We start from the raw sequence: 20,695 nt of genomic DNA, 5'->3' as shown, positions 1-20,695 counted from the left end.
TGAACAGAAGTCATATTCACTTATAGCAACTGTGTGATTTGCTTAACAATGGTGGCAAAGAAGGTAATAAAATTGTATGCAACTCACTTAACCTTGCTTAGCAAAGGAAATTCTAGAGGATAAATCGAGGATTACCAGTATTTATCTGGGATTGGTTGTATGACAACATCACTAAATAGATGTCAAGTTGTAGCAATATACTCCTACTTTAACAGACAACCCTATTTTTCAATCTACACTACTCAGCTGGTCTACATACCATTTTTTTCTTAAAATACAATGTATTCCTGTTGTTATCTCACAATATTGCTGTATCTGCATCTTACTGAGAAGACAATTACCTGTTACTTCTTGCTTTTTGCCTTTCATCTTGCATGGATGAAAACTTCTGAAAAAATATTTTAAATGAACATCAATATGATCAAACATTGTACACCTTAAATAATATTAATTTACTGCTCATTAATATCCATAGATAAGGACCACTATAAATCTGATCCTTGCCAGTTTATGGTCAATATTAATCTGGTTTGGTCTATATTTGTATGAATCTGCAAATTTCTAATCATTTACATGATTTTCCTTAAATGTAAATTTTGTACCTATTATCCTAAAATCTGCATTTTTGCTGTGTATACACTGAAAGACAATTACATTTCAATCATTTGGACTTCCTGTCCTGCGCAGTAGCGCAGCAGCCGAGGGGTTTGGGACTCTGTGCCCTTTGACTGAGTTTCTTCCTGTTAGGGGACCCTAAATGGGCCAGAAGCAGCCCCGAAGAGGTGGCAAAGAAGTAAGTAAGTCCCGGGAACCATGGAGAGATGGCGGTTGACCCAATAGGTCCAGGAGAAGCCTTCCAGAAACCAAGAGGAGAAAGGCTAGTAACTGCAAGCTGCAAGTAACCGAAGCCAAAAGCACTATTTTAAGCTGATTGTAAACAGCGCGTTTGAATTTGGGTAAGATCTTCTGTATCCTACTTATCAACTTTCCTGAAGAAAAAAACCCCCAAGAAGCAAAAAAGTGAAGGAGGGGGATTTTTGCCCCACCCTTTTACTAACAGAAGCGGCAAATTAAACCTTTTATGGAGGACCCAAACTTATTGACATGAAATTAAATTACTATAAAACCTAAATTTGGATAAGTTTGAAATTACTGAATGGTTAAGATTCTCATTTTAAAGGCAATTTGTTCATTTTAAAAATTTGAAAAATAAATCAGTGCGGACATCTAGTGGTGAAGACTACGACAGCTATGGCTTTCATGCAGGACTTGGCAAAATCTGGACAAAACTAATCTCTACTTGTGACATTCAAAGCTGTAACAATAGAGAACAGCTGTGTCAAAAAAGAAAACAATCTGGGCTACAGACAAAGTGAGACTTGCAAACTTCAGGGAACAAAAAAAAAAAGAACTTTTTTGAACTTTCTGAATTACAAGTATCTATTTAACGCTGACCCCAAAGCTATTTGCAGAGAAAAGAAAATTTGGATTCTTGGTCATCATGGAAAACCAGAGATTTATAGAAAGAACTTATCAAGAAAAAATAAATACTTTTCAAGAAGAGAGATATGATATGTTGCAACTAATTCAAATAGTAATGATTTCAAACCACAAGGAAATCCAAAATAGATTTGAAAATATAAACCAATTCATCTCCATTTTAAGTTTACAAAAACAACAAAAATCCCAGGAAACAACAACAGAGAAGGAACAGTTAAACAGACAACTGAATACAAATTTGAGGATAGAGACTTAAAGATGGAACCTAACAAAACAAAGAAGTATGATTTAATGAAAGTGGAATTTTTTTACAAGAAATACTGGATTTGGAAAAAAACAACTTATACTTTAACACCACAAAACAAATTTGAGGATAAGAAAAAAGATTGGAGAAAATGGACTGCAAAGATGTCAGGAAAAACTGGAGAGACAAAAAATGGTAAGAGAAACAGAGAGAAAAAGATTTTCAACAAAAATAAATAGGCAAATACCTCTTACAAAGTTATTGTACTTGACTTACCTTTTACAACTACAGTAACACCTACAAGAATATGGAAAGATTCTTTGATTCAGCAGAACATATTGATTAAGAAAGATACCGGGCAAAAGAAAAAAGGCTAAAGTGAAAATTAAGAAAATAGACCATGGGGCCTATCTGAGAGAATATTTAAAAAAGAAACACCTGTTTGAATATGGTTAAAGAAATAGAAAAAAATTGGATATGAATTTTATTTCAAAAGGGAAAAGCCCCACAAGTAACACAATACCTTCTTTTTCTTCTTTCTTTTTATTTTATTTCTTGATATGAGTAATATAAAAGAGTTGGAATGGCTTATAGGAAGGAAATGTTTTAGATAGTTAAAGGTGATTGACTTTAAGAAAATTACAATGGATTAAAAATGTTTTGAATAAGGCTTCCGGTTCGTGTGCATGGTGCTTCCGGACGCGTAGGGACAGTCTGCTTCCTGCCATCCATTTCTTTCTTGTTTGGAGGACCCTGAAAAGGGTCAAAAATCACCCTGGAGGGGCAATTACCGAGAGGAGGACTTCCCTGCGATCGTGGAATGGCGGCAGCCCTCCACTGGAATCCGGGATCATCTCCTTTGGCCTGAAGAAGAAAAGATTGGCCATAAAGATGGCCGATCCTAAGCCGCTCCCTGCCAAAAGCCAAAAGTACTACCTTGCACTAAGAAGCAATCTGGAGGACCTGGGTGAGCTTTTACCTTTCCTATTCCCTTAACCATCTTCCTGTGGGACTTTCCTGAAAATCTCCTTCTCCATTTTTTGAGAAAACGGCGAATATCTACTTTGGGAACAAATCTTAAAGCCTCAAAGTTACAAAAGAAATCCAATTAATTCAGCAAAGAATTTAAGCAATTTCATCTGTATTTACAAAAAAGCTTCTATTTGTTGCTGGGGAGTCACTATCCTATTCTCTCTTTAAACTGTGAATTAAAGAAAAAATTTGGACTAATCCTACAAAAGTGCTATATTAATTTGGAAAAAGAAAAAGAAGAAAAGAAAACCTCTTACATTGAATGTAATATGTTATTGATGACATCTTGTGGCAAAACCTGGTACAGCAAGTAAATTTCCTTTTTCTGTTGTGAGAGCTGACTGAATAACAGAGCTGTCCTTGAAGATAAGTGTGAGAACACCTGGCACTGAATACTCTTCAGGAGGTGGAAAATCTTTGAGTATTATTAAAACAGCCTCCATGGAAGATTTAACTGCAGACAACAATGAAATGGATGAATACATCCTGCCACTTGATTATAAACTGATACTGGACACAATCTTGGCAATGACAGAGCAAATTAAAGCCAAACTGCAGGAAAAATCTGACAACTTAAAGACACCAAATCAAACTCTGACCTTAAATGAGGAAAAGATAACCCAAAACCAAATAGAAGTGGAAACTAACACCACAATAGGAGATTTCAAAGAACAACAAAAGCAACCTACCGAAAACCTTGAAGTCCAAACTTTAATAGCAACTACAAAACTTACAAGCCAAAAAGCAACAGCACCTGAAGAAAACAACACCAAGAGTGAAGATACTAAAGGCCTTCAAATACACTATATTGAGAATTCAATTAATCAAATGACAACCATAATACCAGCTACTACTTTCTACCTAACCCAGATAGAATTGAAAGAACTAAAAGATTTGACTGATTTAATGACAACTTACATTATGTTGTTGTTGTTGTTAGTTGCGAAGTCGTGTCTGACCCATCGCGACCCTATGGACAATGTTCCTCCAGGCCTTCCTGTCCTCTACCATCTTCTGGAGTCCATTTAAGCTCATGCCTACTGCTTCAGTGACTCCATCCAGCCACCTCATTCTCTGACGTCCCCTTCTTCTATTGACCTCAATCTTTCCCAAACTTACATTATATCAACCACCAAAAACTGAACTACCAAAGCAAAAATACAATGGTTACAAAGGGGACATTTTCCTTGCAAAACTGACATTTGGATACGCTTCCTGGATTCAAATAAGGGGTATAGGAAGAAAGGAAGATACATTTGAGAATTTAAAGATACCAAGAGCGAAGCATGATTGGCACAAAAGGAAGGCAAGAGTTAGATTTAAAAGACTGAACTTGTTTCTCTTTTGGGATTCCTAAAGATAGACTATAAAAATATTGTTCTATGGATTAAGGGGAATCTCTAAAAAATATCACTGATTTTACATTTAGCTTTTAGATCTGTAAAGGAAATATAACTCCAAACTATATTAGAGAATTTGGAATGACATATCAAAAGACAGTATTTTAATAACTGATGTACGGTTAAGATGACTTATAGAATATTCAGTGGCTATTTTTGAACTATAGTATAGAATCTAGAATTATATATATAAAAGATAGCATTTTAATAATTGTTGAATGGTTAAGGCAAAAATATATTTTTAATAACTGGTGATTTGTTAAGATGAAAATAGTTATAGTTATAGTTATAGTTTATTTGATTTATATACCGCCCTTCTCCTTGGTGGGACTCAGGGCGGTTCACAGGGCATACATAAGAAACACTATACAAAAATTAAAAAGAATTAAATCCATGCCCAATTAAAAACAGAAGTACAGATTAAAAACAATTAAAAGCCCATAATCCCCCATCAGGCCAGACCAGCTAATTCGAACAGATGGGTCTTCAGGCCCCGACGGAAAGTTCGAAGGTCTGGTGCCATCCGGAGCTCCACCGGCAATTGATTCCATAAAGCCGGAGCCCCCACAGAGAAGGCCCTCCCCCTGGGGGCCACCAGTCGACATTCCCTGACTGGCGGCACCCTGAGGAGGCCCTCTCTGTGGGAACGCACAGGGCGGAGGGGAGTCGATGCCGGCAGCAGGTGGTCCCTGAGGTAACCCGGACCCATGCCATGTAGGGCCTTAAAGATCGTAACCAGCACCTTGAACCTCACCCGAAAGACAACTGGTAACCAATGCAGCTCGCGGAGCAAAGGTGTAACATGGGAGTACCGGGAAACTCCCAAGACAACTCTCGCGGCCGCATTCTGTACCAGTTGGAGCCTCCGAGTGGTCTTCAAGGGAAGCCCCATGTAGAGAGCATTACAGTAGTCAAGGCGAGAGGTCACGAGCGCATGAGTGACTGTACACAGGGCATCCCGGTTCAGATAGGGCCGCAACTGGCGCACCAGGCGAACCTGGGCGAAAGCCCCCCTAGTCACGGCCACTATATGCTCTTCCAAAGTAAGCCGTGAATCTAGAAGGACTCCCAAGTTGCGAGCCCTATCCACGGGGGGTAAGAGCTCACCCCCCATAGAAAGAGATGGAACATTTGGAATGTCCCGGGATGCCGGAATGCACAGCCACTCAGTCTTGTCAGGGTTGAGCTGAAGTCTGTTCCTCCCCATCCAGACCCGAACCGCCTCCAGGCAACGGGACATCACGGCGAGGGCATCACTGGGGTGGTTTGGGGTCGAAAAGAAAAGTTGGGTATCATCGGCATACTGATGATACCCAACTCCAAAACCACGAATGATCTCACCCAGCGGTTTCATATAGATGTTGAACAGGAGAGGCGAGAGAACCGACCCCTGAGGAACTCCACAAACGAGAGACCTAGGGGCCGATCTCTGCCCCCCTGCCAACACCGACTCCGAGCGTCCCAGGAGATAGGAGGAGAACCACTGAAGAACTGTGCCTCCCACTCCCAATCCCCTGAGACGCCGCAGCAAGATACCATGGTCGATGGTATCGAAAGCCGCTGAGAGGTCTAATAGGACTAGGACAGAGGAATGTCCCCTATCCCGCGCCCTCCAGAGATCATTCACCAGAGCGACCAATGCCGTCTCCGTGCTGTACCCGGGCCTGAAACCCGATTGGTAGGGGTCCAGATAATCCGCTTCATCCAGGACCAGAGGGAGCTGATGCGCCACCACACTCTCAACAACCTTCGCAAGAAAGCGAAGGTTGGAGACTGGACGAAAGTTGTTCAAAACGGCTGGGTCCAGGGCAGGCTTCTTGAGGAGAGGTCTCACCACCGCCTCCTTCAAGACGGTGGGGAAATAACCCTCACTCAAAGAAGCAGATATAACCGCCTGGAGCCAGCCTCGTGTCCTCTCCCTAGCTGCATAAACCAGCCAGGAAGGGCACGGGTCCAACAAACATGTGGAGGAGCTCAGCCTCCCCATAATCCTGTCCACTTCATCAGGGGTCACAGAATCAAACTCTTCCCAGATAACATTGACAAGACCGCCCGTGTCCTGATCGCCTGACTCTGCCCAGCTGGAGTCCAAACCGGTCCGAATCCGAGCGATTTTATCCGACAGATGATGACTAAATTCCTCGGCACGACCTTGCAAGGGATCCTCCCTCACCTCCTGATTGAGAAGTGAGCGAGTCACCCTAAACAAGGCGGCCGGGCGATTATCTGCGGACGCGATGAGGGTGGAGAAGTAATTACACCTCGCCACCCTCATCGCTGCGAGATAAGACCTAATATAGGTTCTTAACCGCAACCGGTCGGGTTCGGATCGGCTAGACCTCCAGCAGCTCTCTAGGCCCCGTTTCCGGCGCTTCATCTCCCGGAGCTCCGCGGAAAACCATGGAGCTCGCTGGGATCTGCGCCGGGTCAGGGGCCGCAAGGGTACAACCCGGTCAAGTGCCTCAGTGGCTGCCCTTCCCCAGGCTTCCACTAAGGCATCAGCCGAGCTGTGAGCAGTGGAGGCAGGTGGGGACCCCAGCGCCGCTTGGAATCTATCAGGATCCATTAAGCGTCTGGGGCGGTACCATCTAATTGGCTCCGTACCCCCACGGCGGGGGGTGGCAAAGCGGAAGACCAGCCGCAGGAGATGATGATCGGTCCATGACAGGGGCATAATAAATGGAGAGCCCCCACCTAGATCATCCAACCACCGTCTAGATAAAAAAAATCAGGTCAAGGGTGTGGCCTCCCTCATGAGTTGGCTCTGAAATTACTTGCGTCAGGTCCATGGCCGCCATGGAAGCCATGAACTCCCGAGCTAGCTCAGATGAACCTCCCAGGGATGGTAGATTGAAGTCTCCCAAAACTATAAGTTTGGGAAACTCAACCACCAAACCCGAGAGGATATCGAGCAGCTCGGGCAGGGCTGCCGCTGTGCGACTAGGCGAAATGTACACCAGCAGCAAGCCCAACTGCGCCCCAGGACCAAATCTCATGAAGAGAGACTCACACCCGACTATCTGAGAAACGGTGGCCTCCCGCGGACATAAGGTCTCCCTAATGGTAACCGCCACTCCCCCACCCCTACCTTGAGCTCGTGGCCGGTGTAGCACCCGGAAACCTGGTGGGCAGAGGTCAACCAAAGGGACCCCACCCTCTGGGCCCAACCAAGTCTCCGTGATGCAAGCCAGGTCCGCATGCTCACCCTCAACTAAATCCCTAACGAGGGGAGCTTTATTAACCACGGACCTGGCATTCAGGTACACCAGCCGGAGCTCAGGAGGCTGCACATCCCCGCTCCCGGGACCTCGGGGAAGAACCAGAGGGTCGGAGCGCCTCACCGCTTGAAGACAGCGGAGACGGCCCTCCCGGTAACGATATGGCCCCCTGTCTATCCGCCTGCTGCCTTTCCCCGTCGTGGGAATTGGTAGTCCCACGACCCGCTCAAGAGCCCCAGATGTAACCACAACCCGCTCCCCCCGAACGCCGTCAGACCCAGGCCTGGCCTGCAACAAAGTTGTTTGGCTACCCCCCACCGCCAGACAACCACTACCCCCCACCCCCCTCCCCAACCCCCTAAAAAATTTAGCTAAAAAATTAACCAGGGGCCTCTTATTAGGTTTATATCGAGAGCCCCTGGCCTTTCCCGGCCATCTCTCAGGGTCCCAACAATTGGGCCCCTCATCGAGATTAGGGAAAGAAAAGAAGGCGGGACGCACCCAGGAGAGGGGGGCACCCCTGAGGGCGAGCAAGTCCGTGTCAGAATATTGATGCATCCAGTCAGCAAGTCCAGAGAGGGCAGTCCAATGATTGAAACCAACAGGAGGATCAAAGGAAAGGAGTGGGACATTTGGGCCATCCACCAACCACTGCCACTTGATTGGATGCTCCCAGAGGCATACCACAACCCGTCCTCTCACAACGGGATGCGAGTCTGCCTCCGGGGATGGTCCAAAATGCCCACCCTGGGTGGGGCAGCACCCACAGAGCTCCCACCTCTATGGGGCTGCCGATGTAAAACAGGCCACTCTCCCACTGTGGCCTGTACCCAGGTCCGTCCCAGTCCAAAGGGGAAAGAAGGAGGCAAATGGAAAGTTAATAAATAAGATAATAAATAAGTGAATAAATAAGTTGGCAGTCCGTTGTATCGCCATCGTTGTCACAAAAGTCGTTGCTGCTGCCATCATCTCAAGCAGCCAAAAACCAACGAATCGCTGTCGCCATGGTCGTCCTCTCCACCGCCCAAAGCAGCCCGAGGACGCCGCCGCCATCGCCACTTCCATCGTCAGCAATAACTCAGAACCCGCACAAAGGGCAGCCCTGTCAGTAAAATAACAAGCAGCTGTCTTCTCCGCCGCCAAACGGCCCGAAGACACCGCAGCCGCCAACAAACGGCACAAGCAGGTCCAACAATAAAATGTCTCCACCGCCGCCGCCGCCATTGCCACTGCTGCTGCTGCCGCCGCCGCCAGAATAATCTGCGAGCTTCTCATACAGGCTCTCCTCCCCTCTCACGGAAGCGCCGATCAGCTGGGGCTCTGAAGACGCCGCGAGCTCCAGGGACGCCGAGAACGCCGCCGAAAACGGCCGAAAGTCGTCCGAAGCAGCAGCGCCGACCCGACAGCCCAGGCAGCCCAGGACAGATGTAAACGCCCCCGCTGCCGACCGCAGCCTCCTAGGAGAGGTACGGAGACACCAGGGCAGCAGGGACCGGCTAGCCGAAAAAGCCGAGCCCAGCAACGCCGCGGGAGACAAACAGGCGAGGGAAAAGCGACGCGCAGATGGAACAGGCCAACAGCCGAACTGCCTCCTCATTTGCCTCGTAGTTCATTTCGTGGATCAAAATCCACATCCCACATCCCCTACTCAGCGGGCCCAAAAAGACCCCCTGAGGGACTCCAAAAGGACGCCCCCATAGCCGGAGCTCACGGAGCTCAGCCTGACACGTCCGCCATCTTCAAAAATAAGACTTTAATGGTAAAACATAAGAATGTTTTGTAATGAACAATATAAGTTTTGTAGATAAAAGAACTATTCTTTACTGAAATAGGGAATTGTGGGTTACCCAAAATTAAGCTTTCTTCTACATACTATAGGCTATTGTAGAATATCCTATTGCAATTAGATAAAATTTAAAAACAGGACATTGATAATAAGTATTAGTGAAAATATATTTTGAATTTTATTGATGGACTAGTTTATAACTAGAAATATACTAACTTGCTTATTTTGACTATGTAATCACTAAGGGAATTAGGGAGGGCATCTCTGTTGATGTAGCCTGAACTATTTACAAATGGTTATTTCTTATTTTAATTACCTAACCACCATATTGTTTCACAAATACATGTATATGTAAATATAAAAAAATCAATAAAACTTGTATAAAAATGTTTTGAATAAGAGTTAAAAGACTAGAAGACTAGATTTATTAAATGGAATATTTAAAGATTAAATATATTTTTAATTTTGGTAAAAAAGAACATTTTTTTTGGAAATAAATATGTATTAGCTTACTATCTTTTTTTATTCTTATTCTTCTTATTTTTCTTTTTTTAAAAATAAATAAATAAATAAATAATAAACCTTTATTGTCAAAGTACAACATGTGTACATTGAGATTAGCTGAGCCTCCCCCCGTGCTCTCTCCCCCCAACACACAGTGACAACAAACCCTCCATCCTACCACACTATGTGAACCAACTACACCACACACCGGCCTCCCAAGTCAACTCTGCATAAGATTACATCCCATTCAAAAGCCTAACAGCCCACGGATAAAAGCTGTTCTTCAGCCTGTTGGTACGGCTGGCTATATTCCTGTATCTCTTACCGGATGGTAGGAGAATAAAGAGATACCATCCAGGGTGTGAGTCATCCCTGAGAATCTTCCTCACTCTTCCAAGGCAACGAGCCCTGGCGATGTCATCCAGTGGTGTCAGGGAACAGCCCACAATGTCTTGTGCTGTGCTCACTACCCTCTGTAATACTTTCCTATCCGCGGCTGTCAGACCGGCATACCAAACCACAATACCATATGAGAGGACGCTCTCTATGGTAGACCGGTAAAAGAGGGTCATTAGCTGTTGTTCTACCCTGTTCTTCCGCAAGACCCTAAGAAAGTGAAGCCTCTGTTGGGCCTTTCTAGCCACCTGGGTTGTGTTAACTTTCCAGGTCAGATCTTCACAGATCTTTTAGTCTTATTTATTTCTTAAGAAAGGTAAAAGTATTGGGTTGGCTTACATGAAAAAAAAATAGACTTAAATATTTAAATGTAATTAACTTTTAGAAAATCTTAACCAGTAAGAATGTTTTTAACATTGTGGGGAAAACAAATGTAAACAAGAACTGATGAGACAACCAGAATGACTAGATCAGACATGTCAAACACAAGGCCCGGGGGCCGGATCCGGCCCGCGAAGTGGTTTCATGCGGCCCGCGAAGCCATCCTGGAAACAGTGAGGGAACGTCCCCCGCTGCCTTGGCCCTGGCCCAGAGACCCTCCTTCTGCCAGAGACCCTCAGATCTGTCCCACTCCTGCCCAGGCCCCCATAGGCACCCTTGATGCGAATGATGTAGAGCTGGCCATGTCCACCCAGTAAGCCATACACACTGTAGCCACGCCCACCCAGTAGGCCACGCCCACCCAGGCCACACCCACCCGGCCCCCTGAGGGCAACCGCAATGCTGATGCGGCCCTCAATGAAATTGAGTTTGACACCCCTGGACTAGATAGAAAAGGAACATTATATTGATGTGATTATTATCTATAAAAATATTAGAAAATTTTTATATTCAATCATCATTCACTAAAATAAGAATTGTATTAACATAAGGTTGGTAAAACAGAACATTATGGGAAAAAGAGGAAATCAAGTAAAGTTATTATGTGGATTATAGATTATAATGAATGTTTCCTAAATTTAAACCCAGACAGTACACTCTTTACCAAATATTAAGGTGATTATGTTAAAATATTAAGGTGATTATGTTAAAAAAAATTAATAAAACATATTTTTTTAAAAAAAACAACATTTCAATCGTTTGACTGTTTGGGGAAATGGAAGTGAGGCCGGGGCACTTAAAATCATAACTTCCATCACCATTTGCTTAGGTCTGTCTATCACTAGAAGAGAAAGATGTTCACTTCGGAATTCTGGGAGTTGAAGTCCACACATCTTAAAGATGACAAGATTGAGAAGCCTGGTTTAAATAAATGTGTCCCATTCAGCCAGTTGGTTTACCAGAATCCTCCTTCTCAGAAGACACCTGTCCTCCTTTTTCAAGGAGTAAAATAAATTCTGAGAATGACAATTACTTTTATTCCTTGCAACTTTGCAAGTAGGAATTTCTTAGGCCTTAGCATGAATATACCTGTCAAACCAAAATTTGGATGATTTGGAATAGGAATTCTGAGCAGATAAAGGACTAGCTTATATATAAGGACTAGCTTTAAGCATTTCTGCACTGATCTAATAATGTGTTGGAAATTATATAAGGTAGTCTGTGTTTCTGTCATAATGCTCAGAGACTTTTTAAAATGTAAAGCTTTAGATACATTTAAGGCTCATATTACCATTTAAAAGGCTTAAAGCAGACATGTCAAACACAAGGCCCGGGGGCCGGATCCGGCCCGCAAAGTGGTTTCATGTGGCCCGTGAAGCCATCCTGGAAACAGTGAGGGAATGGCCCCCACTGCCTTGGCCCTGGCCCAGAGACCCTCCTCCTGCCAGAGACCCTCAGATCTGTCCCACTCCTGCCCAGGCCCCCATAGGCACCCTTGATGTGAACGATGTAGAGCTGGCCACGCCCACCCAGTAGGCCATACACACTCTAGCCACGCCCACCCAGCAGGCCACATCCACCCTGGCCACACCCACCTGGCCCCCTGAGGGCAACCGCAATGCTGATGCGGCCCTCAATGAAATTGAGTTTGACACCCCTGGCTTAAAGGTTTCCCGTCTAGTCATGACCAACTCAAGGTGGTGATGCTCATCTCTGATTCACAACCGAGGGAAGCTGCATTGTCTGAGATGTTTCCATCATCATGTGGCCAGCATGAAAATATTGACCACAGTAACCTTCCTGCCAAAGTGGTACCTATACATTTGCTTACTAGGTTGACAGGAGCTGGGATGAATAATAGGAGCTTATCCTGTTGCACAAATGCTTGGGTCTTAAACCCAGGCTATCGGCTTTCAAACTGACAAATTCAACATCTTAACCACTGAGCCATCACCCTCCCCCCAATTAACCATTTAGCCACTTCTATTAACAACTCTCTTCCATGGCTAACAATGATGTTCTATGAGAACATTACAAAGAATTAATTCTAGCACATTTAATTAATGAATTATATAGGCCTTTCTTAATCAAAATTCCACCTTCAGTTTCTGGCTCCCTGTTCAATCTTACAGTATACATATACCAAGGTGGCTTTATTTACTAGACATTCCAACTATTGCTCTCATAACTAGAAATGAATAACAACCAAATTGAGCAAGTTAAAACTTTCAAGTATTTAGACATATGTTTTCAGTCTTCAACCTGCTGGAATTTCAGGTTGAAGTGTGAAACCATGTCAGAGATTTTAAAAGCTTCTATTGCAATAAATAGATAGGCAAGCTATAAGGGGAATAATTACATGCCCGTAGCATTTAAATTACTTAAAGCCAGCATAATAAGCCTTCCGTTCTAGGGCGCACAGTATTGCATGTACAATAATATTGCCACAGTAGAAATAATTCAATCTAAATTTATTTAGATTTATTTATTTAGATTTATTCTTAGAGTTTCTTGTTCAATAAAAAATGCATTTCTTCAGTTAGAGCTTGGATGTATTTCTGTTGAGGCCTGTTTGAAACTCTGCCAGTTTAAGTACTAGCCCAGATACACTGACATGAATTTTTGGCCCAGCTTCTACTGATAGACAGACATGTTTTTTCACTGAAGAACAAATAATACTTGATTTGTTTCACTGTGTTTTACCCTCAACCCACATACATGTGGCTCTCAGAAACATGAGGAATGAAGTAAAGCAGAGAACACTTTGATGTACAGTGATGGAATACTTAATACTTTCTGTTGTTTTTTATTTTGAACAAAACATAAAGGTTTATTGACATTATCACTTCTAACATTACCTGGATGAATTAGACAATTAAATGATAGAATTGATACCTCACACCTCTGCTACAATGAACTTAGTAAACTGCTTCTTTTTACTGTCAAGTAATGTTATCGTATTTTGTGCCCTCCCATAGAAGGATGTTTACACTGGCATACCTAGATGTCCTGAACTTAATGGTGTTCATTGAGAGATTAGATATTCCACACTAAGAGCCTATACATATATACTCATGACACTGAATCTGAATCAATTGCACATGGACTTCTGAATTGTCCAATTTATCATTCTTGGAAGTTAAAAGCAACCTTGTCTGGAATCAAAAACCACTCGAGTTGGCCTGAATAGGCAACTGTGCATTTCTCATTAAATGAACGGTATTTAGAAATTCTATTTATGTGGTTAAATTCTTTACTATTAAAAATGCTGTCAGAACTTTCTGTACCTGAACTAAAATCAAGTTATTTATTTATTTATCCCGCCTTTATTACTTTTATAAATAACTCAAGGCAATGAATATATATATAATACTACTTTCTCCTCCTATTTTCCCCACATCATCAAATTGTGCAGTGAGTTGGGCTGAGAGATAATGGCTAGCCCCAAAGTAATCCAGCTGGCTCTCATGCCTAAACCCAGACTAGAACTCACAGTCTCCCGGTTTCTATGGCAGCACCTTAACTACACTTATGCCTAGCTTTTATTATAAACAGGACTTTTGTTTTAGATGTTTTGTATTTTAATAGTTTTATTCCAGCCTAACACCATACACATAAACAAATAATCAACATAATAATTGCCTCCTCTTTCCTTCTTCTGTTTCCCTCAGGTGGGCAATGCTGAAACATAGACTTTATTTTTAATCTTGTACATTTAGTCATTTAAATTTTCTATGAAATGCTGAAAATGTAGGACCCATATTTCCCCAACTGATACGCTTCCTTCCCCCCCAAAATGCATCTACAATTGCTGCCCAATTTTGAACACCATAATTCCAACACATTTCAAGGTTGCTTTATGGCTAATCTGTATTATAGATTCAGAAAACCTCTTTTTGTTTTCAGCTATGGTTTCTGCTATACTTCTTCCAAGAAGGGAATGGATGGGATATGGAATGAAATAAGTGTAGGAATAGATACGGTACAGTAGTGGCATGATTAAATAGTTCTGATGTAATGCCAGTTAAGGCAGTTTAAAGCATTGAAAATAGGACTAAAACCTGAAAAAATCTTTAGTGATGACTGACAGTAACCTAAAGTGTATAATTTCTACAATTAGATGAGGGGATAGAAAAGGAACCCATCATTTTGCAGACAACACCAAGCTTACAGGAACACTCCAGAAAATAGGCTTAAAAAAGAAGGATCTTGACAGACTTGGGCCCTATATAACAAAATGTAATTCAGTAATGAAAAAAGTAAGGTTTTACACTTAGGCATGAAAAAACCAAATGCACAGATATAGAATAGGTAGTATCTGGTTCAATAGTAGGAACTGTGAGAGGGATTTTATAATTAAATTAAATTAAATTAAATTTTAAGAGTTCTAAGAGACAATCACTTCAATATGAGCCAACAATGTGCTAAACCAGCCAAGAAAGCTACTTCTAGGCTGCATCAACAGAAAGATAAAATCAAAATCATGTGAAGTATTAGTACCACTTTATAGTGCTTTGGTAAGATCATACTTGGAATATTGCACCCAATTTTGGTATCCACGATGTAAAAAAAGTTGAGATTCTAGAAAGAATGCAGAGAAGAGCAACAAAGATGATCAGAGCTGGAGACTAAGACTTATGAATGACGGTTGAAGGAATTGGGTATATCCTAATTTAATGAAAAGAAGGACTGGGGTGATATGATTGCAGTATTCCAATATCTAAGGGACTGCCATAAAGAAGAGAGGATCAACCTATTTTCCAAAGCACCTGAAGACCGAACAAGAAGCCTTCATATCTGGTTATGGAATACCTTATCAATCAAATTAAGGCCTAATTCATCCTTACTGGGAATACCTTCTTAACATAGAGCTATTTGGAAGGTTTAGCTTTCCAAACACCACTTGTGAACAGATGGAACAAGGCACTGAAAGACATTTAGACCTTTTGTCATAGTTCAACATCTTTTTATTTCTCTTTCTGGATGTGATCCTGCTTTGCATCATGACTCAGAAGGGAGGAGAAATGTACAGCATAAATATGTAACATTATGTTGTCATAGATGTCATAAAAAGGTGGGTGTGGAGCAAAGAATATTAAAGCAACAGCTGCTCCATGCCTCTTAAGTGAAAATATCTAGAATCACCCTAATTTCTGCAATTACTCTGTTATCACTTCGGTTGAATGGTAGCCACTGAGGCAGGCTGACTAAGCAAATGTATTTTATCACCTGCTGCTAAGTAGGTCAATAATTTGCGTATGCCTCCAGCAAATAGGCTTAATTGCTTTTAAGCGGGAACTAGGAAAACAGCTTCTTCCATTTTCTTTTGACTATTCCCCAAAGTCCCTTTTTCTATTTTTAACTGCATTAAGGACAGATCTGGAAAGCAGCCATATATAATCACATGGGAAATAACTAAAAGATTACAATGTCATACATAAATGGGTGAGAAGATCCTTTCCTTTCATCTTTTACACCACTCCTTTGCACTTTTCTGGGAAAAGTCATTAATGTACAAAGTACAAATTGCAATGTATAATCCAATGTTTTATTCTGGGTTAAATAGTGAATCCAAAAAATGGTTTTGAATCAAAAGCTTTCTTGTACTGATTTTAAGATTTTATATTATCAAAACTAATCAGAAGACTCATTTAGATCCTAAATAAAGTCAACTTGAATAAACAATTTTGTTATGGATTAAAGGCTTCCTGAAAGCAAGGCTGAGCAACCTGAGATTATGGTATTTGCAGTTCCTGAAACCCTCCAGAATCATTCCAGAGGTTGTTACAACCAGAAGCTGCCACAGAATCGAAAGTTTTAATGTAATGGAGGAAGGAAATTATTAAGAAGATGGGGAGTAAACCTATTAAGTTTTATTTTATGAATTTTAATTCAGTATGAATTAAAGTAGGAAGCCAAAAGATAACGGGAATAACAGGCAAGTTTGGCCTTGGAGCACAAACTAAAGCAGGGCAAAGGCTGATATAATTTTGTCAAGAGAATACGATGGTCATAGCAAACACTCTTTTCCAACAACCCAAGAGATGGCTCTACACATGGACATCACCAGACGGTCAACACAGAAATCAGATTGACTATGTGTTCTGCAGTCAAAGATGGAGAAGCTCTATACAGTCAGTAAAAACAAGACCAGGAGCTGACTGTGGCTCAGACCATGAGCTTCTCATTGCAAAGTTTAGGCTTAAACTGAAGAAAGTAGGGAAAAGCACTAGGCCACTCAGGTATGAATTAAATCATATCCCTGTTGAATATACAGTAGAGGTGACAAATAGATTTAAGGAATTAGATCTGATAGACAAAGTGCCTGAAGAACTATGGACAGAGATTCGCAACATTGTACAAGAGGTAGCAACTAAAACCATCCCCCAAAAAAAGAAATGCAAGAAAGCAAAATGGCTGTCTGAGGAAGCTGAGGAAAGGAGGGAAATAGCTGAGGAAAGGAGGGAAGCAAAAGGCAAGGGAGTCCCCTGGACTGCAAGGTGATCAAACCGGTCAATCCTAGAGGAGATCAACCCTGACTGCTCTTTAGAAGGCCAGATCCTGAAGCTGAAACTCAAATACTTTGGCCACCTAATGAGAAGGAAGGACTCACTGAAGAAAAGCCTAATGCTGGGAAAGGTTGAGGGCAAGAGAAGAAGAGGACGACAGAGAATGAGGTGGCTGGATGGAGTCAATGAAGCAGTAGGCGTGAGCCTAAATGGACTCCAGAAGATAGTAGATGACAGGAAGGCCTGGAAAAACGTTGTCTATGGGGTTGCGATGGGTCGGACACGACTTCGCAGCTAACAACAACAAAAACAACATGAGTAATTATATCATTTTGGTTCCATCATTTGTAATCTTCACCTCTGTGTTTCTGGGAATGCATCTTTTGGCAGGACACCAGGCATGGCTAGTAGGAGAATGCAAAAAAAAAAAAAAAAAAGGAAGATGGTGCTCACAACAATATGTCACTTTTTAATATGCAATGCGGATTTCAAGCACACAACTATGGGCACCATTTTTTAATTCCATTCCTCCAACAGGGTATTCTTGCATGTCAATCAAAGGCCAGAAATATTATACACTCCTTCCTTAAAAACAGCGGGTTTTAACCACATCATTCAAATTTACCACTTACATGTAGAAGAGCATAAAAAGTTGAATCCTCAGGATCATCTAAAATCTTGGGTTTAGGAAATCGTCTTGGGCTTCTCTGTAAATGATCGCCATCCTCTCTTTTGAAACCAACTGCAAGAAAGGTTCATTGTGAAAAAAATGGTTTTGAAACAGCAAAATATTTGAGACAAGTAACCATTTTGAGATGTAGTTAAGTGTGGAAGAGTAAGCAGCTAGAGGGCAAAACATGTCATATGTTTAGAGTGCTTGCATTCCCACAAGTGCTCCAGGTTCAACCCCTCCTGAATTTTGTTGATCTTTATCTGGCACTAGTGTAGTATTGAACTTTAGTTGACCAGATTCTTATGTATAGTCTTGGATTAATCTTCTATGCTGCAATCTTATAAATGTTCCTGATTCATTGCCCCTGACAGTATAATTTCTTAAACATTTTTGCATATTTATTAAACTTATACAGGTAGTCCTCACTTAGCAGGAATAATTCAAAGTTATCATGGTGCTTAAAGGGGACATTTACAACTAGTCCTTGAGGTTGTAGCTGAAGCAGCAGCTGCGTGGTGATGTGATGCCATTTTAACTTTTATGGCTAGCTTCCAACAATCAAAGTCAATGCAGAAGCTGGCCAGAGGTCACATGTTGTAATCATGTGATACTGCACTTAATGACCACAGGTGATTCATTTAACAATCATAGCCAGAACTGATGTAAGTTGGGCATTGTCTATGAGTCAGTCATCCATATCATGGTTGTTCCAAAAGTGCTTTAAAAAAGGCAACTGGACTTTCTTATTTTTCATGAAGACTTTCAGTTCTCATCAAACAGTTTCTAAGTAACTGGTGGGAAATGGAAATCTTTTTGCAGTCAGTCAGTCCTTAAATTACCTGGGGTTTAAACTGTGTCCTCAGAGTCACCTGAATCAGAGTGGCTCACTGCAAAAACTACAAATCATTTCCATTTCCCACCAGTTAGTTAGAACTAAACAAGCTTCTTGGATACAAAGTGAATTTTTTTCAAGAAACACCAAGAAAGTCGTTTTTTAAAGCATCTTTGGGATAAATTGGACACTCACATGTTGTTTCATTTTATGGCCATATTGCTCAGCAATGGAGTTGTTGGTCCTAACTGTGATTAGTGAAGACTAATTGTAAATACCATCAAAAATATCCAGGGTAATAAATTTATTTTGGAGATCCCTAACAGGTATTATTAGGATATATTCAGATGAACAAAAAAAATCACAAATAAATTCCCATCTTTTTGCAAGCTGCCTAATGTTTTGAAGCAACTTTAACTCCCAAGCAAGAATTATTTCATTTATACTATGCAATGAATGTCACATTGCAGCAAATATGTTAAATATGATTCCAGTATTAACTAAACAAGTTGCTGATCAGTTTTTGAGACCAATTCAAAATGTTGATGTTGACTTTAAGAGGATGAAATGGTAGGGTTTTGCAAAATAATTTGATGAGGCATTTCATTTCCAAATGGAAGAATATACACTTGGGCACATAACTAATATACATATCAATTGCTTTATTATGTAATTATAACATATAGGCAATTATAGCTAGATTGCCTTAAGATGAACAGACTTTCAACCAGTGATGTTGTAAACACCAAACTTAGTTGTCGGACTTTTTCCAGAATGAGAAAAATAAACCCCATGTCTGGAAAATATAAGTCTTGGTACTATATTTGGTACACTTTAATTGTACCACTTCTTTCTGTATCAGCTGTCCTCTAGCTTTTCCATTTTGTCAAACCATGTCATGATTTCAGCTCAAAAACTAAATTGCATACAAAATACTTGTTTAGATTCAGTAGCAGTTATTTAATACAACCAATTTCTAATGCTAACAAAACCTTTATGACTTTATCATAAGAAGTTGCAGATGCTCCATTACTTGAAGTTTTTAAGAAGAGATTGAACAGCCAGAATAGTATAGGATCTCCTGCTTGAGCAGGGAATTGGACTAGAAGGCTTCCAAAGTCCCTTCCATCTCTGTTATTTTATAATTTTATAATTCTATAATTATAAGTCTAACCAATCATATTTGAATTGTTAGGAAGACTATTATATTTTAAGCAGTAAAAAATACAGCCCTCTTTAACTTGATCCTAAGTTCTGCTGAGCTGCTGGACACATATGTGCCATCTTACTGGCAACAGAACAGCAAAATTTGCACTTGCTTCCTTCTGGATTTTAAATTTCTTTTCAAATTTACATTGCCAAGTGCCGCTACTATTGAGTAAGACTTTTCATTCTAAACCAATGCTAAAATCCACAGACTCCATACCTCCTCTCAGAAGCCCTCCTATTCTTTATATGCTTGTTTCTGTTTGGTTGGCTAGTGATTTGGTACTTCCTGCTATTAACACCTGTGTCTAGGTGGAAACTTCTCATGATTACCACACACTAACTCAGATATGCATAAGAGATCTCTTTCTAGTGATTAAAAGAGTAAAAAATAAACATGAAATAATTTTTGATATGCCACTCTTGCTAAGTAGCATGTTAGTATCCACAGCTTCTGCCCTTTTAAATCAAATTCACAGGAGACAAATAAAATCTAGCTTCATTATTTAAAAAGAGACAAAATGTTAAAAAAGGGACTCTCTATCCCTTTTTACCTGCAAGAATTAAAATGCAAATATTTAATGCAGAAATAGAAAGTTGTACAACTGCCCAAATCATAAGTGAATAGCTTGCAAATTAATCCTCCAAAAAGCAAACATTAACAGAAAATACACTATTCCAGACAAATTGCAATCTGGCAACCTGCAAATATATGATCACCATTTTAAATCTTTTCTGCTGACTTTCACAGAGTCAATGGGAAAGCCAGTAGAGAAGCTTGCAACTGTTGCCGCATGCCAAGAGGGCTCCTTCTTATTTCTTAAGGAGTTGGCTGAGAGTTGCCCGCTGAGGAGAGCTGAGCTGCTTTGGTGAAATACAGAAACAAGATCCATTCTTGCATCCCACAAAAAAGTTGACAAAACACCCACTATGGGATTTCTCTTTTGCATATGAAGAGCAAATGAACTCCTTTCATGGGATGCAGAAATAGAACTCAAATTCTGAAGATTCAAG

General features: G+C 41.2%; 1 protein-coding gene across 1 annotated transcript in view; it reads right to left on the bottom strand.

Annotated features, from left to right (window-relative positions):
• MYO3A (myosin IIIA) overlaps nt 1–20,695 on the bottom strand; it is a gene marked incomplete at both ends in the record, with an annotated part of 141,405 nt that overhangs the window by 4,494 nt on the left and 116,216 nt on the right. Inside the window, 2 exons of the mRNA XM_083379040.1 lie at nt 342–388; nt 17,603–17,712. Of these exons, the coding sequence (XP_083235166.1) occupies nt 342–388; nt 17,603–17,712 (157 nt within the window). The remainder of the gene's footprint in view (nt 1–341; nt 389–17,602; nt 17,713–20,695) is intronic.

The sequence above is a fragment of the Vipera ursinii genome (genome assembly GCF_947247035.1).
Source record: "Vipera ursinii genome assembly, chromosome: Z".
Classification (NCBI taxonomy): Eukaryota; Metazoa; Chordata; class Lepidosauria; order Squamata; family Viperidae; genus Vipera; species Vipera ursinii.
Note: the sequence above shows the minus strand (reverse complement) of the source record. Positions and strands in the feature narration are given on the sequence as shown.